General features: G+C 50.4%; 1 protein-coding gene across 1 annotated transcript; it reads right to left on the bottom strand.

Moving 5' to 3' along the window:
• On the bottom strand, positions 1-22598 carry CUNH8orf74 (chromosome unknown C8orf74 homolog). Its single transcript, XM_045831375.1, has 4 exons — positions 22551-22598; positions 20804-20996; positions 2402-2808; positions 1-252 (listed from the first exon to the last, which is right to left on the bottom strand). The coding sequence occupies exons 1-4, from the start codon at positions 22596-22598 to the stop codon at positions 1-3; spliced, it is 900 nt and encodes a 299-aa protein (XP_045687331.1).
• Between the last annotated feature and the right edge of the window lie 822 nt (positions 22599-23420).

Raw genomic sequence — 23420 nt, 5'->3', positions numbered from 1 at the left:
CTACTTCTTGCCTTTTGCTCTCTTTGCTTTTTCTTTCTTTCCTTTGTTTGCTTTGTTGAACTTGAGAGATTCATCTTGGCCTGGCTGGCCAGTGATGGACAGTGGGAAAGGGACAGGAGAGTTGAGCTTTAAAGTCTTCTTCTGAAGTTTCAGGTCCAAAATATCATAAGTTACCTGTATTTCATACTGCAGCAGCTCTCTCAGGCACTCCATCTGGATGTGAATGGCCTCTTTGATGAGATTCTCTAACTCCTGGGAGGAATGGAACATGGATGGTGAACAGGGCTCAGGGGAAGGTCAAGGCCATCTGCAGATAGGGTACCTCAACAGCATCTAATTCTTTTTCCTTTCCCTGGGTGCTGGGACTTTCCATTTTCCCTTCCAGATCTCCTCTCCACCCTTCTCCATCCTGTTCTGTGCCCTGGGAGGCCGACTTTTGAGGGCAGCACCAACCGGGCACCTTGACCTTTGGTTTCTGGTTGAGTTCTGCCATTGGGACCTCCGGTTGGGAGGTCCTGGCAGGATATCTGAGTGTGGGAGGAGAATGTGGTCTCTCATCTCCCCCCACCTCCCAGCCCTGGGTTGGCCATGGCTATGATCCTCTCCCTATAGCCACTCCTGTCCCACGGCCTCTCCCATAGCTACAGCTCTTGTTTGGGGTTCCAGGAATTGCTCTTTTCCTTCTGCAGTTAGGCCCGTTGTGGTGACCACCCTGTGTGAGTGTCATTGGTTACTGACATTGTTCCGGGACCATAGGCCAGTGTCATACCCCCTGTTTTCTGGTCAAAGCAAGCTCCACTTAGATTGCACCCCCCTCATTTTCCTCCTGCCCTCATCTCACTCTCACATCTCAAAGTTCTAGTAGCTTCTTTGGAAGGGATGGGAAATTTCTTAGAGAGTGGGCATGTCCGTCAACTAGCCACCCACCATCGGCCGAGTTCAACAGAAGATGTTCTCGGTCACCTAAACCAGGATCATAGCATCACGAAATCCTGGAGGTTGTGTGCCAAGAGGATGCACCACGTGTATTCTACAGTGTTGAGTGTCCCCAGCTCAGGCACACCCCCAGAGCGCACAGCACAGGAGACCCTCGCCACAATCCGCCAAGCAGGGCCCCATAGCTAAGTGATGGCCCACAGAGAAGCTGGGAGGAGCAGGGAGAAACGGCTGTGTGTGTGGTGGGGGCAGGTGGGCAGGAGCTAGACAGTAGGTACCCCCTTCCACCTGTGGCCTTGCCCACATGTTCTAGAGCAAGATCCCTGGAACAGGGTGGAGGCAGGCTGCTGTTTGGGTTCTACCAGTCCCGTTGGATGTCTCAACACACTGAGATTACGTACGACCTGCTGTGCTACTTGTCTGGGAGACCTAGCCTTAGGAGGGAATCATTCCTTCTGCTGTGTTGATGGTGCTTTAGAGATTTGCCCAGTGTTTTATATACATTTAAAGGCTACTTTAAAGGCTACTTATCCGTTCACTCTCTGGCTGACAATTCAGGAACCAAAAGCCTTTTGGAGCATGCAGGCCCTGTGACTCGCAGCTCCACACCCAGTCTCACCCCTACGCCCAGTCTCACCCCTACGCACATGCGCACATGTATATACACATGCATGTGCTGCATGTCTCTGTGCTCAGAGATGATGTGACAGTGATGACATCAGTGACTGTGTGTAGTTTTAAAAAAGCTTTAGACTCTGCCAGGCCCTCAAGAAGCTGGCTGCCCTGAGGCCAAGCTAGTCACCATGTATTGAAGAGCTGGTCACTAGGGACTGGCCCCCAGAGCCCCAGAGGCCCTGGAGACCCATCAAGAGGGCGACCTAGTTCCTTAGATGCATACACCAGACACCAGACACACCAGGTCCTCCCTGACCAGCCAGCCCTGCCCTTTGCCTGTCTCATCGCATTACCGCCCTAGCTGTGCCCCAGTGCTCTTCCTTCGTCATCTCCACCCAGGCCTTGCTGCGAGCAGGCAGCCAAGAGGCACCCAGAGAATCTGTGGTTGTCAGAGCCTGAGGGCTTTTTTGGTGGAGCCTGTCACTGATGGATGATGCCATGGAAGGAAGTTGGACTTTGGAGTCAGCCAGGCCTCAGTCCAAATCTAAACTCAACCACATGCTAGCTTGGTGACCTAGGATGAGCTGATCAAATTCTCTGAGCCTCAGTTGTTCCACCACTAAAATGGGGACATGAAGTATACCTTATAGGGATGTGTTTCATGAAACATGCATGCAAAGCCGTGGCAGATGGCCAATGACTCGCTGTCCTTTTCAGCCCCCTTCCATATGTGCAGATACTTGGGGTCTTGTTTGTGCATCTGACTCCAGCCTGGATGTTCTCGTGGTAGGAACAGGGGTGTTTGCTCATAGCAGGGGAGCAGCCCTCCCACCTTGGGGCACAGCCTTACCTCTCTCTTCAGAACCCGGCCCTGCTGTGCTGGTTCCTCCTCCGAGAAATATTGCTGCAGCTTGTGCTCCTGCTCCAGGTGCAGCGCCTCCTTTAGGAGCATCATGTTGGTGCGCTTCTGCACCTCCTCCACGCTGAGCTCGGCCACCTGCTGCTCATGCTTCCACAGGTCCCTGTCCTTACCCTCAGCCAGCGGGAGGGGCTCGGGTGGCGAGCACACCTCCAGGTGGGTGACGGTCAGGTTGACTTCCTGGTCCTGGCCCAGGACGTACTGGTAGAGTTTATAGTGGCGGAGGAAGGTGTTGTGGAAGTAGTCACAGAGGGCCAGCAGGTGGGTGGTGTTGAACTGCCCCTGGTAGTCTCTGAGCTTGTTCCCTAGGATTGTCACAGCCTCGGTGATGGAGCAGCCTGTGGGCACAGAGGGGCCAGGCCTGGAGTGTGAACCGGGGCACAGCTGCATCGATTGATACAGGCTCTGAACCCAGGCCCTCTGACCCCAGAGCCCACGGGGTCAGAGCCTACCAGCTATTTTGTATGACCATTTACTAGCCGTTGACAGCTACAGGGTGTATCACATTTTCCTTTTTACCTTGGGCTCTTGAAAACTCAAAGCCAATTTTACGTAATATCTTACATTTACCCCCTTTTTTTCTTATGTGATTATCCCTCTCCTCACCTGTATTGTGACTTTTAACTCTTGTTTTCAAACCTCAGCTGTGCTGTATATTGTTTCCACTTGAAACCCTTTGGGAAGGAGATGAGGGTGTAAATAATGGAGTCTGATAGGAGTGGAGCGTGAGCTGGTCAGAGACACAGACAGATGGATGTCCAGGCAACTGCTGTGTTGGAGACCCGTGTCACAGAGTGAGGCTAGCACTGCTCATCCCACGGAAAGGTCAGCTCTGAGGGCGGCGCCGCCGGGCCCCTCACACCAGGAAGCCCAAAGTCAGGCAGCAGCTCATCGTCTCCGCCTTCTGACTTGGTCGCCCGCTCCCCACTCCTGGCACCCTGGCCTGGGCCTAGGGTGGTGGTCCCTGCACAGCACTCACTCCCCAACCCCAGGAGTGCCACTTTCTCACAGAGCACGCCCACCACAACCCCACCCCACACTCCCTAGAAACGAGTTCTTTTGCTGTTTCAAGCAAAATTAAAGGTTAAGTTTACTGAAAACGGTTTTTAAGAAACTAATCTTATCAATTGCTTTGCTAGAAAAATGACAGTTTTAAATGATACAAGATTTGATTGCATTGCTCTTATTATGTATTTATGTAAATCTCTTCTTTGCATATGTAATTTGGCAATTGAAATTTAGGTAAGTAGATAAATTACTTTAAAAAGTTACTCAGAAAGTATAGATACATTGTTAAGTTAGATGTTGACACCTTTTAATTTTTTAATTTAACTTAAAAATTTTACTTAGTCATCTTTAGCCCTGACTCGAATACAAAGAGTGCGCTCTGTGTGTGTGTAAGGCAGACACTCTGCACACCCATTGTGCAATCAGGCACACAGGCCACGGGCCCCACCGTGTGATAGGGGAGGGCCATCAGAAAAGAGTCTGAAACAGCTCTTCGCTGTGACTCGGAAATCCCACTTCTGAGTGTGTATCCAAAGGTAATCACATCAGGCTCTTGAAGAGATCGCTGCATTCTCACGTTCACCGCAGCATGGATTACACCAGCCACGCCATGGACACGACCTAAGGGAATGTCCACAGACAAACGGATAGAGAGGGATGCCCACGTACACACACACACACACACACACACACACACATAATAGAAAGTATTTATCCTTAAAAAAGAAGGAAATCCTGTCATTGGCAACAACATGGATGGACCAGGGAGACGTGATGCTAATTCAAATATGACGCAGAAAGACATATATTGCATGACTTCACTGAGATGTGGGATCTCAGAGAGTGGAGCCCATAGAAGCAGAGAGTAGAATGATGGTTGCCAAGGGCCGGGGGTGGGGGAAGTGAGGAGAGGTTTGTTGCTCAGGGAGGACAAAACTCCCGTTGCCTAGGGTGTACGCGTACTAGAGATCACCGATCCAGCATATTGCCTAGAGGTAACAACGCTATTCCGAGTCCTTGCAATTGGCTAAGGGAATAGATCGTAAATGTTCTCACTACAAGTAAAAGTGATAGCTATGTGAGGTCATGCATATGTTAATTAGCTGCACGGCTGTAATCATTTCACAGTGCATATTGTGATGTTTCATTGGACACCTTAAATATTTGTGAGTTATTGACAATTGACAAATTATTTTTCAGTGATACCTCAACCAACCTGGGAGAAAAACACACACAAAAAAAGTTTAAAAAGATGGTTCCTGAGGAGAGCTAGAACAACAACAACAAGAAAAGGCTGAGATGCAGCTCTGGCGCGTGCACAAGTGTGCGAGGCACTTTCCTCCCCTTTGCTCACTGGATTCTTACAGCTTCTCATCTGTGTCACGGAGACCCAGCCTTGGCCTGTTCTGGGAAATAAGCCAGCCAGGTTGCTGGTCCCGGGGACCTCTTCACCCTGAACATATGTCTCAGGTTGGTGGTGGGGAAGGGCCCAGGGTCTGCAGGAGCCCTACATTCCAGAATCGCCAGGGGCTAAAAATACAGAGCCTCCTACACACACATGCACAAACACACCCGTGCATCACACGTACATATACACACATCTCAGAAGAGGAAGTGCTGATTCTAAGGTGGGGGATGGCTTGGGAATTGCTACCTCCTAACCTTGATCAACGAGCCAGACTGCGCCGAAAGAACTCAGATATAGACACTCAAGGCCCACTGAGTCATCAGATGACCAGCTGCAGAAGGATGGTGCCAAAGGTCCCAAATGCCCTGTTCTGCTGAGCGACCTTGACACGTGGAGTCTGCCCTTGGGACCCTGGTCCCCTCCGTGTGACATGGCTGCTGGGTCCCTTCCTGCACATGTGTGAGCTTCATGCTACTCAGAGGTGGTGGGAATTTTGTTCTGTTTCTTTTTGCTTTTGGAGAGAGGTGGTTAAAAATGACAATATAGAGTGTCTATTTTCTATGGTGCTCATGTACATTATGTAATTACAGAACAAGAGTTGAGGACTCCTCTAAAGGCAACATGTAAGTCAGTGCCCAGGGCAAGTCAGTTCCCCCAGGCACCCGAGTGCAGAGAGGAGGAAGGGGAAGCACAGTGATTCTGGGTCCTGGGTGCAGGGACTGGGTGCCAGAGAAGGTTTCCTGCAGAGAAGACCCTGGAGCCCAGAAACAGGAGGAGTTTGGCAGAAATGGCATTCCTGGTGGAAGATCAGAAGGGATGAAGGCTAGAGGCAAGTGGAGTACTGTGTGGCTGTGTGCAGGGGTCCCCAAGGTTCTGAGCCCCTGGGAAGCAAAGCTGGAACCCGGGGGACTGGGCTGGGGGACAGAGGGCTTGAGGTCTTCCGTTTGCAGAAGGCAAGCATGCATAAGGCACACAAAAGAGCCGCACTTCTTCACAGAAGCCAGAATTCATAGAACCCGAGGACATCCAAGGATGGGCTTCAGGACACTCGGGGACCCCCAGAATTGCACCCAGAATTTTGCATGTGCATGTATTTCTGGGGAGAGTGCACATAAAGAGAATCATTTAATTAAGAACCGCAGGAAAGTTAAGAACTGTAGCAGAGCGCTTCGGAGCCCCTCAGAGCTGTTCGGATGAGAAGTGAAAGGTCACACGGGTATTTCTGAGGCATGGTGGTGGCCCTGGAGGACGACAGGGAAGACCAGTAAGGAATCCCGGGGGGTGGGGGGAGTGGGGCAGGGTGAGGGCACCGGTTTCTGGTCATCAGTGCTGGCGTCCAAGCCAGTGTGGAAGTGACCGTGTGCTGACTTTGTGAGATGAATCATCACACCTTCTCTGGGCTCTGAGGAGCTGAATTGCTGGAAGGTGCCCTATTCCTCCCCCGGCCTGGCCAGCAGCTCATGGGGCTGGGTCACGGCCAAGGCCAGCTCCTAGTATTCTCTCTTTGCCCAGCAGCCACACACACAGCCCAGGTTTGAACCAAGGAGTCCACAGGCCCAGCAGTGTTCGGTGCCCTCCATAAGTGTGCGCATGTGCTCCCAGCTGCCTGTCAGCCTGGTGGAGGCCCTGCTGCGGGCATGAGCGATGGCCTCAGCCTAGAGGTCACGAAACACGAGTGGGGACCTGGTTCCAGGGCAACAGGGAAGGAGTCCCTGGGCTGGATTCCAACTTTCAGCCCTGAGACCCTCGACTAAATTTGGTTTTCAGCAAAGCTCATCCCAAGCTGGCTCATGAGACGCTTTCCTGGCCTCCAGACCCCTCTCCATTTGCCTCGGGTTGTGAAGTCCTGATGACTCAGAAAGCCGAGGATTAAGTCTCAGGGAGAAGCCTCTGGCTGCCAGGGCAGACAGATCTGTACCTGCAAGTGGCTCTTCAATAACAGGGAGTGGTCTTCATTTGCATTGGCTGCTGGGAACTTCCTGAAGATGGTCCCCAAACCCCTGGAGGCCAGCACCTGCTGGGGATGAGGGCACAGGAGTGGAGGAGAGCAACGAGTGGGGAAGAGTGGGGGTGGGAGGACAACACCAGGTGCTCCAGAATCAGGGCAAAAAGGCACTGGGCTTGGACGAGGGGCTCGTGCACCCTCCCACCACCCCTCACATGCGGTCTAGGGCTGGGCAGGAGCAAGATGTGCCACATCCCAGTGGGCCAGGAGTGGCGAAAAGGAGCTGTTCCTTCTGGGTGGGCGTGAGGGGGAGGACCCAGGTGCCACCGCCGGTGCCCCCTGACAAACCAGTTTGGTTGCCCCCGCCTTGGCTCTCAGGGCAGGAACCAAGTTAGGCCACAGCTTGGCTTCCCTTTCTGAAAGCTGAGCACCAGTCAGGGTTGACCCTGGATGACAGGAAACACATGACAGCCCAGGGCCCGCACCACCACCCCCATCCTATGGCCTGAATGCTGTCATCCCCCCCACACCCTGCCCATCTTTCTGCTCTTGGCCAGGCTCTGCTGAACTCATTTACCCTGAGGTGCCCATGACTCGACAGCCCAGAGGACAGGGTGTGCTTCCCTTGCAGGCACAGAGGACTCCCCTGTGGGGGGCGCTTCCACCGTGCCTGTCGTTGCTCAGGCTCCACCCAGCCCTCCTGGCTCTGATACAGGTGTAGGCCCCAACCCGATTTTACCCGAGAAAGAAACTGAGGCTCAAAACGGTCAGGGAATTTGCTCAAGGGCACGTGACTGGTGAGTGGCAGAACCAAAATGCAAACTGCGGTGTGGCTAGGGGAAGCACCTTCAGCCATTCCCCGAAGTTCGGTGAAGCTTTGGGCTCTCTTTGCAGAGCCTTGTAAGTAGAGACCAGAAGGAGCCCCCACCAGGCAGTGACTACGTAGAAGTGAATGCACCCTGGCCAGAAGCCTTGAAGATATGTTGGATCAAGAGAAATTAAACGGAGCCCTTCATATGCTAATAAGCTCAGCAAAATATGCTAATAGGTTCAGCAAATGGCCAGAAAGGGTTGAGCATATGCAATGTTTCTCAAGTTTATTTGAATTAAATAGTCTCTTGGGACCAAAGAGCATATTTTGGCAACTATTGAGCTAGTCTAGTCTGTTCATTCTGTAGATGGGAAACTGAGTCCCAGGGAAAGGAAGGGGCTTGCCTGAGGCTCATTCTCACCAAGTCAGGACCCGAGCTCCAGCTGAGGGGTTGGTGGCCCGGCACCTGTTACCACTTGCACCATGGGGAAGGGACTGGTCTTGGTTTTCATCACTGCCCCCTGCCCCGGGGCTTCTTGGTAGGTCAGAAAGTTCTCAGAAGGATGGGCAGGGGCTCTGCCTGCCCAGGGGAGGGACGAGCTAGGCTCTGCTCCAGGAAGTTTACTCTGTGGCTGCCCTGCTAACCCCTGGCCCTGGGGACAGCCAGGAGTCTGGGGTGAGAGAATGAGAGCTCTGTACCTTCTGGGGCTCCTTCCTGCCTGCCCCAAGGTCTGGGCTGCTGGCCTCCCCTCCTTCCACTGCAAAACAAGCAGTTCCTTTGGGAACACCCCTTCCAGGTGTGTCCGGTGATGGAGCTGCCTGGAGGGCTGCTGGGAAAAGACAGTGGGTGGTCTGGTTTGGTCTGACATCCCCCATCTGGGGACATGGGTCTGCAGCGTCCCTGCTGACCTCATCAGCACTGTCTGGGGGTGGCCAGGAAGGACCAGACTGGCTGGAGAGAAACCTTCCCTGCAGCCTTGTGACCACAGCGCCAAGGATCCCACAGCACCTCATCTTGCCAGACATGCGCTCTGTTTTCAGCCACTGTTCACAGTCACACGGAGGCCACCTGTGAGCCTGGGGTAGCCTCAGGATTGAAGTCGGCACTGACCTTAGGGATCATTCTCAGAGCTTAGTGTGGGGTGCCGGTTAGAGCACAGACTGGAAATGCAGACAGATATAGGCCCATATACTGCTTCTGCTTTCTAACCACTCACACAGGTTATTTACTTCTCTGGGCATCAGTGATCTCATCTGTAAAATGGGGGTGATAAAAATGCTGCCTCACTGCAGTAGATGAGGGCACACATGTACGGAGCTTTCCAGCATGCCTGGCACATGGTAAGCACTCAGTAGGTAATGGGATCGTCATGAGCAATACAGTGCAGAGGCTACTGGCTGTGAACGATTCTGGAATCAACCAGTTCCTCTGAGGTCCTTACCTGACAGTGGAGGGAAAGGGTGTCTGGGAAGTCGACTGTCCCAAGTTTCGGGGTAGAGGAGGGTAAGGGAGGATTCAACCCTTCCAGTGAGAACATTGACTGAGTAACCCGATAGTTTGTAGTTCTACTGTTTCTTGGTCATCCTGTTCTCTCCCTCTTATTGTGAGCTTTTCAATGACAGGGACCTGCTAGAATGGACCAGATTCCCCAATCTCAGTGGATTTTTCCAGAAAATTCTGGACATGTGGTTGCTGCCTAGTGCTAAGCTCTCAGTAAATAATGATACAACCAACCTTCACTGGTATACCATTTTACAGTTTTAAAGCATTTTAATTATCCATCAATTTATTTAATTGTTCACAATCAAGCTATGACATAGGTTAATTGCTCCCATTTAATAGAGGAGGAAACTGAAGCATAGAGAACCTATGGAAAATCAGGACTCAAACCTGGATTCTCCAGCTCCAAGGCAAGTGTACCACAGCTACTGAAGTATCTTTGAGGAGGGAATATACAACATATAAGAAATATATGGAACTACACTGCTTCCACTGGGGCTTTTAAATCTGTGTTTATAGTGGTAAAATATATATAACATCGACCTTACCCTCTTAACCATGCTTAAGTGTACAGTACAATGGCCTTAAGCACATTTGCATTGTTGTACGGCCATCACCACCTGCCGTCTCCAAGACTTTCTTCATGTTGCAAAACTGAAACTCAATGACATTTAAACGTTAACTCCCCATTCCTCCTCCCCCCAGCCTCTGGCAATCACCAATCTACTTCTGATTCCGTAAATTTGACTCTTCTAGCCACCTAATATAAGTGGAATCTACACAGTTTGTCCTTTTGTGAATGGAGTCTTTTACTTAACAGAATGTCTTCACGGGTCACCCACGTTGAAGCATGTGTCAGAATGTCCTTCCTTTATAAGGCTGTGTAGTATTCCACTGTGTGGACATAGCACATTGGTTTGTCCATTCACCCATCGATGGGTACTTGAGTTGTTTCTGCCTTTTGGCTATTGTGACCAGTACTGCTATGAATGTTGGTGTCCAAGTCTCTGTCTTCAGTTCTTTCTGGGTGTACACCCAGAGATGGAATTCCTGGCCCATATGGCTACTCTCTGCTCAGTGCATTGAGGAGCTGCCATACTATTTTCATGTCCACTAGGTGTTTTGTTTTTAAGATAAACCAATAGCCTCATCAAAGGCAAAATCTTCCCAAATACTTGAATTAGAGAGCCTTCATTGTATTTTTAAAGAATTCTTCTCTGTTCACTTTCCTGGAACCTGAAGGGTAAACACAGGGCCAAATATTTTAAATATTTAAAGATTGTCATGGGCTTTTCTCCAATCATTTCTCTTTGCCCACAGCGGTCGCCCTACTTTGTCTGCTTAGCAAATGCACTACTCACTGTTTCTTGCCCCATTCCTCAAGAAGTTGCATGCTCAGTGCTAAAGAACTCTGGCAGGAAGAGCAGACTCTGAGACCGGAAGGTCACAGGGTTAAAGCTGACTCTGCTCTTTACTGTGTAATGATCTGCAAGTTACCTAACCTCTCTGAACCTCAGTTTCATCATCAGGGAGTGAGGACAATAGTACCCAACCGCCCAAGACTTGTGTGAACATTAGATGAGCTGATCTGTGAAGGGGGCTTAGTGCCTCGTGACTGCTGAGTGAATGTTCATTCTTTCTGGTCCTCCAGCACAGTGCTCTGGCAGTGTCTGCTGGAGAATGGCCGAGGGAGTGGAGCAGGGTTACACAGATTCAGAGGGTTCAGAGGGCAGCACAGGAGCCATTAGGCAGAAGGCTCAGAGAGACAGATTTCAGTTCAGCAGCAGGAAGAATGTTATAGAAGCAAGAGATTTGTCTGTGGAGTGACCCTTGTTTGAAAGAGTGAGGAAGAATTTATCTGGAGAAAGGATTCCTGAATAACGTGTGTGGTGGTGGTGGATCAGGTGACCTCTTGAGTCCCTTTCAACTCTAAGAAGCTATGGTGACTTCCATGAAGCCGACAGTTCCTCAAAGCCCTACCTGGGGCACTGTGGGTCCTCCTGACGAAGCCCTGCATCTGTCTCAAGCTTGGGGAGGGGATTCTTGACTGTCAATCTCCATCATCATCCCTGTTATCATCATCCCTGATGATAGATGAAACCAATCAAGTCATCCCACCATGTCAGGGACAGGGCACGTCATAACTGCTCCTCATCCCCTTCGATGCTGGGGGCCTCCAGGACCACCCAGCATGCCCAGCTGACCGAGGAAGGATGTGGGAAGTTAGAGGTAGGACATGGGTTCACCCCAAAGGGCCACAGCTCTGGTCTCAAGGGCACTGGTACCATCTGCCCACACGCCGGGGGCACCTCCAGGCCAGAACACATTAGCCAACCTGCGCAACTCACCCTCCCAGCTGGGCCTGCACCACCCCCACATCGGAGCCATCCTGCTGGGGGCCAGCATCCCAGGCTCAAGTTGTGACTAACTCCAGGTGACCCAGTTAGGAACTCAGCCCCTAGGTGTTCCACCTGGTTGTTCCAGGTGCTCAGCTCTTCCTGCCCACCAGCAGCCTTGTTCCCCTCACTGCAAGGTGCTCTCCCGGGCTCCATGTTTCTCAGGCCTTCACATGCCTCGCCTACAGATCCCTCTGGTCAAGATGGAAGGTTGCATGGTGAGGCTCGTGCTCTGCCATCAGGCAGACCTGGGTTCAAATCCCAACTTTGCTTACTGGAGGTGTGGCCTGGGGCAAGTTACTTAAACTCTCTGGGCCTTAGTTCCTTCATCTTTAAAATAAAGCTTAGCAAGTTTGAAGTGAGGATCACTGATGATGCTGTGTGTGAAAGCACCATGTGCAGGACACTCATACCCTTGGGGAAGGTTCTGGAAGGTTTCTATGGCACATCTTGATTTCTGACCTACTAACTGGTGCAGTGTCCCTGGTGAACTGTGGCCTCACTCAGTGCCGTAATTTGATTTCACATGGTGCGCCCTTCCGTATGTTGAAGTCCTAACCCCCAGGACCTCAGAATGTGACTATATTTGGAGATAGTGTCTTTAAAGAGGTAATTAAGGTTAAATGAGATCATGTGGGTGGGCCCTAATCCAATACGAGTGGTGTCCTTTTGGACAGAGGAGATTAGGACGCAGACAGACAGAGAGGAAAGTCCAGGTGAGGTGCAGAGTGTGAAGACAGCCATCTACAAAGCAAGGACGGAGGTCTCAGAAGAAACCAACCCTGCTGGCACCTTGATCTTGGACTTGCAGTCTCCAGAACTATGAGGCAATAACTTTCTATTGTTGAAACCACCCAGTTTGTGGCACTTTGTTGTGGCACCTTGTCGTGGCAACCTGAGCAGGCTCATATGCTCAGGGAGGAGTGTCTGACAGGATAGTTGCCTGTTTGCTCCCAAGATATCAACCAATGGCCTTTTCATAAACTTCCTCTGCCCATTAACAAAGAAGTTGCCCCCAAAGGCCCCTCTTCTGGGGTTAGTCTGAGGGACATCAGGTTCATACTGCTGCAAGATTCAGTCAGCTGCTGATGTTGACTCACTGTTCTTAAATTTGCTTCAGTTGCTAAGTGGAAGCTGACATGACGTGCTGGAAAATTGTAATACTTAAGGAACCATGCTCTAGGTATGAACCATTTCCCAAAGAGGCTTTTAAGGTGTTCCTGCTCTCTGCTCAGGCTGGTCCTGAATCACTGGAGGCTCCCCCACATGGGGTGGGGAACTTGGAGGCTGGTGGATAGACCATGGGGCATGACCTTGTGTGTGCCTGGAGGAAGGGTTTGTGCAGAGGAGCCAGGGGGATTAATCCCCTCCTGCGGACCCCAGGCTGTGGGGGGTGGGTGAGGGGGCTGCCTTCCATCCTGGCTGCCTGGTTGACATTTCCTGGAGAATCAGGAGTGGCCATGGGTGGGACTGCAGATACCAGTGCTGTGACACACTTCACTGGGCGTGCCTGGCCACCCCATGCCTCCACTGACGGGTCATCGAGGCCTACTTCCTCCCATTCCCCAGGACAGCAGGGGAGGCGTTCTTCCTAGCCCACATGTCTACCTGGAGCATCAGAGAGAGGCCAGTGCTCGCCAGATGTAGAGGATGGCAGGAGGCAGAAGCTCCAAAGTGACTGATGTGCAGAAGGCTCCGCAGATGAGCAACAGTGGTGGGTCCCAGGCAAGTGTCTGCACTGGCTCACACACCTCCAGACCTTGACTCCCTGCTGAGTGAAGTCTGGGGCCAGCGAGGCTGTTCCTCCTTTTACCATCCCCAGCTGCAAGGCGTCAGTCACACATGGGAATTACACCTGAAATGTCTGCAGCACTCCCAGGCAGAGGAGGAGACCTCAGCGTTCCCATATGCCCCAACGTCTCTCTTTAGTCCTGGTCTTGGCAGGGTATGCAAAATCTGTCAGTTACCTCTGACTTCCTCCCAGCAGGACAGAGCTGGCAGCCTCTGTCCTCCTCTGCTGTGACTGGTGACTTTGTGATGGGTTCTACCCAGAACTTCTGGGAAGCTGGCAGAGGGGATGCAATGAAAGGACTATTCTTCTGGCCTGGCGTTGGACCCCAATGTCCCGGTGAGCCATTTGCCAGGACATGGAATCAGCTTACACTTTTGAATAAAGAGCTAACCATTCCCTCCTGGTCCTGGGGCTCGATTGGGCAGGGAGATAAGCTGAGCTGTCGGCTGTCCTGGCAGAGTTCTGATTCATTGTTGTGCAAGCATGACTCTCCTTAAACACTGACTGCCAACTTTGTTATCTGGTGTATGAGCAGAGCTCAACCATCCTTAGCCCGAGATTAATCACACACACACACACACACACACACACACACACACACACACACACACACAAATGCCTAGAGAAGCTACCTTCCAAGATAAGTGACAGGCCGGTGTGGACTTTCACTGAAACAGAAGCTTGAATGTGAGTTGGTCAGCCAGTGGGACCCCTGGCTGGACACATCTTGCACCCCACAACCTGTGGTAGGTGGGACAAGTGCCCAGGAGGAGGGCAGGGCGGGAGTGAGATGAGAGAGGCCTGACCTGCCTTCCTCGCCAGCCTTCCTGCCTGTTAACGCCCGGGCCCCTAACAGGAGCAGCCAACAGATGGCTTGGGCAGGGATGCTTCCTTACATGTGTGCCTGAGGGTGGGTCACATGTGCATGGCCAGGCTAGAGGGTATTTGGACTGCCTTTCTCGTGGCCCATGATTTGAACCCATCTTCAGTTTCATCTGCAGGGGGAGGGGAAGATAAGAAACGGTGCAGACAGTAAGCCCTCTGAGGGAGAGCATGCAGTAACTTCCAGCCCTGGACTGCCCGCGTCTGCTGTTCACCTTGTCTCTCCTCCATGCATGATGGGCACAAGGGAGCTAACATTTGCTGAGCACGTACTCTGTGCCTGTCATTCTGCAGTATGTCTTGTGTGCCCTGTCTGATTTGATCCTGCCAACTGTCCTATGAGTTGGAATTATTTCCTCATCACTTTAGAGATGAGGAAATGAAGGCCCAGAGAGGTAATGTTTTCAAGATTATACAGTAGGAAGTGATAGAGGTGGGATTTGAACCCAGATCTTTGGACTGCAAAGTTTCATGCCTAATCACTTTGTTGTGCAGCTTTTAACACCATCTGGACACACAATACTCAGTGCAGTAATCTTGGGACAGGTCAAGTAACCTAAAACCTCTCTGCATACGGAACATACTGTCTCCCTGGGCATCAAAAATCCATTCATTCATTCATTCATTCCTTCATGGAACACCTACCATGTGCCACATGCATTATTTAGTCCTGAGGGGACAGATAGAGGGGATAAAAGTAAAGAGGGCATAGACACCCTCTCCAGTGGTTCAAGCTTCCCATGATCAGCCTTCCTTGCTGTCCATTAAAGGTCTTTGGGGGAAGAGTTTAGATCTGAATAGAAAAGGAGAGTGGATGGCCTGGTGGAAACAAGGTTTGAGAAGGGTGAACGAGGCAGCCGTGGTAGGCAAGGGGATGGTGAGCGTGCATGCAGGTGCTCAGAGAGGACACACGGCAGAAATCCAGGTCTTCATCCCTGTGGTCCACTCCCAAAAATCAGAGCTAACGCCCACTGAGTATTTACCAGGCACCAAGCCCACACCATGGGCTTTACATGTACAACATCACTAAAACAATCCTAGAAAGTGGGTGCTCATCTGTTCCCATGTGTAGATATGTAATCAGAGGCTCAGGGGGGATGTGACTTGCCCAGGACCCCACAACCAGCAGGAGACCGAACTGGGATTTGCACCTTCCCTTTGGGTGCTGAGGTTCTTGGTGGATTCTGTTTTCAGGGAGCAAAATTCCAGGTTTGGAGACCACCCAAGAGCTTGTTTCTACTCCATGTCTGTACCAATAGTGTTTTAGAAATTTTGAGATGATGTAAAGCTAAGAGGAAGAATTTTCAGCTGAATGGCCCAAGCTCAAGATTTTAAGATGTCAGGAGGAAGGAAAGATGGGCCAACACTGACAAAATGGAATCAGTGGAGATGATTTTAAAGTCCCACGTGTATACTCAAAATTGTGATTGCACAGGGGCAGGATGGGACAATGTTACCTACAGGGGGACTGCTTGGCCAATATGAATCAATGTGACCTGGATGCTGATGAAGTAAATGCACCCCTGGGCTGTATTAACAGCAGCAGCATCAACAAGATAGGGGAGGTGTCATGATCACGTCACTGATCAAATTGCAGGTTGTGTTGTGTTTGGATCTGGATGCCACATTTTAAGAATGATATTGACAAACACAAGTATTCCCAGAGAAAGGCATCAAGAAAGGGAGCAGTGGGTGGGGAGGTGGGGAAGAGGGGTCTACGGAAATGATAACTTATTAAGAATGATAAAAGACCCGGGGCGGGGGGATGTCTAGTCTAAACGTGAAGACATGATAGTAATCATCATCTCTAGCAGAGACTATATAATCACTAAATATCTCTAGGGCCTGCACTCTGCTTCTAGAAGATAGACTTTGAGCATTTGAGAAAAGGTGTAAAAGGAAGATGTGGCTAGCTGTAAAAAAAAACTTCCTAACAACCAAAGTGGTGTACAAAGGAGTGATTGCCTCAGAAGGAGGGAGCTCCCTGTTGCTTGGATGGTGTCCACAGAGGTTGGAAGAACCTCGTTGGCTGGCTGGGCTCCCTGCAGAGAGGGAATTTTTCTGATCACCTGATTTTCTTCCAACCCTGGGTTTTAGAAGCCTATGCGACCCAGCTAGGCAGTGTTGGCAAGGCGTGCGACGACCAGAGATGCCAGCAGATCCTGCGCAATCTAATCTCCTCAGTTTGAAGTTGGGTTTGCATCATCCCGCCTGTTTTTCAAGGGTCGGCCTGTGGAAGTCCCTGATGGAAACTTGAAAGAGCCCAAGTTCCCACCTGCTCAGGGCTGACATTTTTCTCACTAAGCCAGTGTTTGTTCTGGCCACGAGCCACTGCAGAGCTCAGGAGCTGAACTCTGGTCCCCACGCGTTGCTGTGAGCAGTGGGGAGCAGGACTCAGAGTGGTGCCAGGTAGGCCCCGGGGCGCCGGGGCTGGGGGTGGCTGGGGTGGGAAACCAGGCTATGAACAACGCTGTGTCTTGCTCAAGCCTTCAGCCTGGGACCACTGGGTGGGAGCAGGGATGTGAAAGGACACATGAGCAGCTCAAAAAACAAAAGAGGCCGATCCAAGTGCACATACGATGGGTGACAGAAACACTGAATGGCCTGAAGCAGAGGAGGGATGGGGTTTTCTTTGTGGGTGAAAAAAATCACTATACTGTTTGGTGAGTAGGTGCAGAGAGGTACAGAATTTGAAAGGTCAAGGCATGGAGCTGGGTGAGAAAGGGTGGTGGAGGAGGCAATGGAGACAAGTGGTGAGCTCAGGGAAGGACGTGGAGGTGCTGCCGGTAGGGCTGGTGGGAGAGCTCTGGGTACGCTGGGGACGCCGTGCATCGGGAGCAGGAAGTGTAGCTTGGACACAAGCACTGCAGGCCTGCCCCAGCCAATCTGGTCTCCCAGACGGCCACTAAGTAGACAACACAGGGGAGCGTATGCCGTGTGGGTACACTGGACACAGGGATGATTCCCGTCTCAAGAGGGGCAGAGCGGAGCGGCACAGGGTTTCATCACACTACTCAGAATGGTGCACAGTTTCTGGAACTTCCCATTTAACATTTCAGACTGCAGTTGAATGCAGGTAATGCAGTTGAATGCAGGTAACTGAATCTACAGAAAGCGAAACTGTGGACAAGGGGCACTACTGTATGCAAAGAACCCTTACAATTAAACAAAAAAACAACCTGATTACAAAATGGGCAAAGATCTTAACAGACACTTCACCAGAGAAGATACACAGATGACAAATAAGCACACAAAGAATGCTCCGCATCCTGTGTCACCAGGAAGATGCAAATTAAAACCATGAAATACCGCTGCACACCTGTTAGAATGGCCAAAATCCAGAGCCCGGATGACACCAAATGCTGGGGAGGGTGTGGAGCAGCAGGAACGCTCCTTCACTGCTGGTGGGGACGCAGCCACTTTCAAGGCAATTGGGCAAATTCATATAAAACTACACATACTCCAGTCATATGATCAGGCAACAGCGCTCCCTGGTATTTACCCAGAGGAGCTGAACACTTACGTTCGCACGTAAACTTGCACACGGATATGTACTGGAGCATTATTCAAAATTGCCACAGCGTGGAAGCAACCAAGATGTCCTTTGTAAGTGAAGGGAGGGAGAAACTGAGGTTTGTCCAAAAAATGGAGTAATATTCATCCCAGAAAGGAAAGGAGCTATCGAGCCACGGACAGACACGAAGGAAACTGACATGCGTATCACTAAGTGAGAGAAGCCAATATGGAAAGGCTGCCACCTCTTGTGCGCCTCCAACTGCAGGACGTTCTGAAAAAGGCAACACTACAGAGACAGTAACAGGGACCGGGTACGGGGAGGGATGAACAGGGGAGGCACAGGGGATTTGCAGAGCGGCGAAACTGCTTTTGTTGCTTTACTGGTGGGTACAAGTCATTATGTATTTTTCAAAACCCATAGAATGGACAAGACTGAGAGAGAACCCCAATGTGAGCTACGGACACTGGGTAGCTGTGGTGCAGGTTTATGGGTTGTAACAAGCGCACCCCTTTGGAGGGGGACGCCGACAGTGGGGAGGCTGTGTGTGTGCAGATAAGGTTTCCGTGGAAAATCTGTGTCTTCTGCTCTGTTTTGCTGTGAACCTGAAACCGCTCTGAAAAATAAAGTCTATTAAAAAAATAGTACAGCTTGAAGCCACACAAGCCCTAGAGGAAAACAGAGGAATAGCTCCTTGACACTGATCTTGACAATGATTTTGTGCATGTAACACCTAAAGCACAGGCAACAAAAGAAAAAAGTAAGTGGGACTCCATCAAACTAAAAAGCTTCGGCACGGCAGCGGAAATGATCGACAAAATGAAAAAGCAACCTATGGAATGGGGAAAAAGGTCGGCACACCACGCATCTGATAAGGGGTTAATATCCAAAATACATAAGGAACTAATACATTAGCAAAAACTCAAATAATCCAAGTAGAAAACAGACAAAATACCTGAATTGACATTTTCCCAAAGAAGACATTCCCACGGCCAACAAACAGGTGCATGAAAAGAGGCTCCACATCATTAATCACCAGGAAAATGTAAAGCAAAACCACAATGAGACATCACCTCACACCTGTTAGAAAGGCCACCATCCAAAAGCCTAGAGATGACAAGTGCTGGAGAAGCAGGGGACCCATATGGAGAAAGGGGAACCCTTGTGCAGTGTTGGTGGGAGTGCAAACTGGTGCAGCCACTGTGGACAGCAGTATGGGAGCTCCTCAAAAAGGTAACAGCGGAACTGCCGTATGATCCAGAAATCCTCCTTCTGGGTCTATGTCTGAAGGAGATGAAATGGCTTATTTGAGGAGCTGTCTGCACCCTCACGTTCACTGCATCGTTCTCCGTAACAGCCAGGACATGGAAACCACCTCTGTGTCCATCAATAAATGAATGGAAATGTGATTATACACATGCACACACAGGGGAATATTATTCATCCACAACAACAAGGAACTCTTACCACTTGTGACAACATGATGAACCTTGAGGACACAATGGTAAGTGTGATGTTATTTACATGTGGAATCTAAAGCACTGATCTCACGGAAACAACAGAAAAGACTGGTGGTTGCCGGAGGCAGGGGTGGGGGCAGGGGAAATGGGCGTAGCTATTTCAAAGGTATAAACTTCCCGTTGTAAGATAAGTAACTTCTGGAGATATAATGTACAGCATGGTGACATTACTGTACTGGTTAACAGTACTGTATTGTGTATTTGAAAGTTTCTGAGATAGTAGACCTTAAAAATTCACATTATAAGAAAAAATTTTAACTAGCTGTTTTCAATATATACATATATCAAGTCATTATGTTGTACAGCTTAAACTAATACAATGTTACATGTCAATTATATCACACTAAACTGGAAAAAATAGTGCAAAGAAATTTTCCCCAAACTATTGAAAGAGGCCCTACCATCCCAGAACCTTTTCACATGCATTTTGCTAACATGGGGACGTTCATAACCACAGCCACTCGAATCAGCTGTATCACTACTTGACACATGGCTGCCTAATTTGGTGTTTTCTCATGATTAGATCAGGTTCTGAGCCTTTGCTACAATCATCATGGAAAGATGCTGGGTTCTTTTGCACCCTACCCAGTGCATGGGATTCTCAGCGTGTCTAACTGAAGATGTCCACTTGGACCATTTGATTAAGGAGGTATCTGCCAGGCTCCCTCACTGTCCAAGTATTTCCTGCCCCCTGTGATCAATAGGGATGTCATGGGAAAGTTCTTAGGAAATGTGAAAATACCCTATTTCTTATTAAACATTCACACAGTGGTTTTAGCATCCGTTGATGCTTTCTGGTTGAGTACTACTAGGATGGTGGCCATAGAAGGCTGCTCCATATGTTGTTTAATGACTCAATCCACATCACACGGCCCAACAAGTCGACAGATGTGATCATGTCTCCTCATGCCAAGGAGACCCATCTGTAGTTGCTCCATCTATAAACTCTCCTGACTCTCTTTCCCCATCCCTGCCAGCAAACTGATGCCTGTAAAAGATGCTCTCAAGACATTCTGCAGAACAAAACCTGATACTGGGAACAATTAGCAGTCTTTTAGGAACGCAATGGGAAATCCATGGATGGTTTTAAGCAGAGGAATGTCACATTTGATTTATGTTAAGCAAAAAGAAAACTAGACTAAGCAAAAGTTCTGAATTATGATCCTCCTTCTCTCTTCCCTCAAACAAAATTTGATTTCCCTCTGGACATGCTCTCTACTTGCTACCCCAGAGGTATTGATCTGATGATGAAATTCATACTAAAGTGTTAATTGTCTGACCAGGAAGCAAACACCTGGTGCTGTGTGAACATGTAGGAATGGTGCAAGGTTTTCACCAGTGAAAAGACTCGGTGAGAACATTCTGTTTGTTCCACTTTCAAGAAAGCCTGGACAAGGACCCTGTTGATGTGCATGTGAAAAGGGTAGATGCAAGGGAAAAAAAGGAAGGGGCTCCTGGCTCTTTAGAGCATTCCTGGGTGTGGACTGCAGGGAGAGTGTCCTGTGCATCCACCTCCCCCTTCAAGCCTCTCTGACTTCTGCCCTGATGTCCCATACCTTTGGTTTCCTTAAGTATCTCTTCTGTGAACTTCACCACCTCGACCACCTCCACCCATGGAAAGCCTTTGCCCACGGCAAAGATGACGCTTTCGTAGAGGGTATCCAGCAAGATGCTTCTGCGGGAGTCTCCCACCTCGTCAAACTTCTCCCAATTCAGCAGCCTCCGTAGGTGCTCCCGACCCTCTGGTTTCTGCGGAGGGTGCAGGGTGACAGGGAGGAGTCAGGACCACTGGGCAAACACTGCTGGGGGTCTCCCCATAGCGCCCCACTGTCCTGAAGAGTGACCAAGGATGTAGATGAATATGCTTTCATTTCTGGACAGCTTTGCCTCCCATTTCTGTGGTGGTACTCTTCTTTCTAACTCTTCTTTCCAGCACTGCTCATTCCCCTAAGCACTCTCACGTGAGCCGCGGCTGCCCTGAGTTTGTAAACCTCCAGCAGGCTTCAAGTCCTCAACTATGGTGCTTCCTTCCTCTTCCCTAAAACAAAATTTGACTCTTTGGGCCTACTTTCAACTAGCTCCCCAGGGGTATTGATCTGATAACAAAATTCATACTAAAGTGTAAATGACTGAGAAGGGGCTTGCTGAGGCCGGAAGGAATATATTTTGCTCGGTGAAAACTCTGGCATTCTACAGGTCAGGAGGAAAGATGGATCAAGGTACCTTTTTTCCCTATCTGTAGGTAAGAACCCATTTTACTTGAGAATTCATCTGGCCCTTCCAAAAAGGTTCTTATAGTTCATCAACAGGTGTAGGAAGAAAAAGTGCCTTGAAGGGAGAGGGTAAGAAAAGGTGTGGTGTGGCTGGAGTGTTGCTTCTCGGGAGTGGGAGGCAGCTCTGGCCAGGGGGATTGTGGATGGGGATGTGGACTGCTGGCTGACTTGGTGCCAGAGGGAGCCCAGAGCCCTGGCCACAGCCCCCACGAACTTCTTGTCCACCACCGCCACTTCCCGGCCTGACCCAGGCAGTCCTTTCCCACAGCCCTCGCAGATCCCCAAGCTAATGTTTGATGGGAAACCTGATTGGAAGATATAGAGAAGGTGGTGGGAGCCATGTCCCAGGCAGGGATGGAGGCCCCACCAGGGGCAACCTTCGCCTGGTGCCTGCCCATCAGCTCGTAGCTGTGGGGAAGGGACCCAAGCACGGAGTTGGCATGTGACCCTGGCCTGAGGTCTGCAGCAGTGCCCTGACACCCCTCTGTGGACAGCCCTGCTCCGGAAGGAGCTTGCTGAGAAGTCCGGGCCCTGCGGGTTGGATCCTCATCACTCCTTGTCACACCTTTTGGCCTCCAAATTGGTTCTGAGAAACCAAGGAAAACTGCCCCTCCCTGCCCTAAAGCAAGAGAACACCCACCCCACCCCTGCCTCCCACAAACCACACACTCCTTGCACACTTTGGCGTAGAATCCCAGAGGACTCAGCGGTTCCTGACGCTCCCTGGTGAGAGATGGCAGCCCCTGGCCCTCTTGGAGTGGAGGCAGGCCCAAAGCCCACACACCCATCCCCCCCTCCCCTCCAGCGGGCTCTGAAGACAGCCACCAACTCTAAGGGCCCGTGAGCCTTTGGCCAGGCCATCTGGAGCGCACACACCCATTGTGGGCCAGAGGTGCTGCTCCAGGGAAGGAAGGGGTGATGTCCCGGGTGTGCGTCTGAAGAGGCTCCAGCGGGGGCCACTTCGCGCACACACCTCACTGCTAGACCAGTCTGAGCAAACTTCCTTTTAAAAGCCGTGTTTTCTCTTTACCTGAAATTGGAAGACTTTCTTCAGCTCCTGGGGTGTTAAGTGTGCCATGGCCCCGGGTCCGGTTGCTGGAAGACCCAGCCAGGACTGACTCAGAGTTCCGGGAACCTGGGGGTGAGGGTGCAGCTTTGTGAGGTCATGAAGACCTGCTTCGAGGTGGCTTTTTTTGAGGCTCCCTCCCCCTCGGCCCCTCCTCTCTAGCTGGGCTGCAGCTCTCCTACCCAACACCTTCACAACACATAGTTGCTGTGTCACGGGTCCCTTTCCATCCTTGTCATCCTTGGTAGATGCCTCTGTCGAACATAAGTTTACTTCTTGCTTTCTAATAAGCTGCTCTCTCCTGAATGATCTATCTCTCCACCCATTCCTTCCCTGCCTTCGGAGAACTTTGCTCTGTTCATCCCTTACCTGTTGGTCCCCTCCAGGGTTCTGTCTGCACCCTCTTTTTTTTCTAGACCACATATTCCTTTTAAAAATTCTGTCACAGCAAGAACACAACGTGAGACCTACCTCAATACACTGTATTGACGTGAGCACAATGCACTGTGCACGACAAACACAACATTGTACACGGACCTCTGGAACTGTCCATCACACATCACTGAAAGTTTATGCCTTTTGACGAGCAACTGTCCATCCCCCTCCCCCCAGAGTCTGGCAACCACCTTTCCACTCCCTGATTGATGAGTTTCACTGCTTCAGACATCTCGCACGTTCGGAATCATGCCGTGCTTGTCCCCTGTGACTGGCTTATTTTGCTAAGCACAATGTCGTCAAGACTTATCCCATGTACTTTTTTGTTTTCATTTTTAAAATTTCTTTTTTCTATCAGGGTAAAATATGCATAAGATTTACTTTGTAAACCAGTTTAGT

The sequence above is a fragment of the Phyllostomus hastatus genome, unplaced genomic scaffold (genome assembly GCF_019186645.2).
Source record: "Phyllostomus hastatus isolate PE091 unplaced genomic scaffold, TTU_PhHast_1.1 phas_contig_159, whole genome shotgun sequence".
Classification (NCBI taxonomy): Eukaryota; Metazoa; Chordata; class Mammalia; order Chiroptera; family Phyllostomidae; genus Phyllostomus; species Phyllostomus hastatus.
The sequence above is the reverse complement of the archived record's forward strand: the minus strand, read 5'-3'. Positions and strand labels throughout refer to the sequence as shown.

What these genes read in the sequence shown, in the direction of transcription:
- CUNH8orf74 (XM_045831375.1), bottom strand. Translation starts at nt 22,598, where the DNA reads ATGGCACACTTAACACCCCAGGAGCTGAAGAAAGTCTTCCAATTTCAG. An exon ending in GATACTTAAGGAAACCAAAG is followed by an intron (nt 2,809 to 20,803) that starts GTATGGGACATC and finishes CTGTGCCCACAG; the next exon opens with GCTGCTCCATCACCGAGGCT. An exon ending in GCCGGGTTCTGAAGAGAGAG is followed by an intron (nt 253 to 2,401) that starts GTAAGGCTGTGC and finishes CATTCCTCCCAG; the next exon opens with GAGTTAGAGAATCTCATCAA.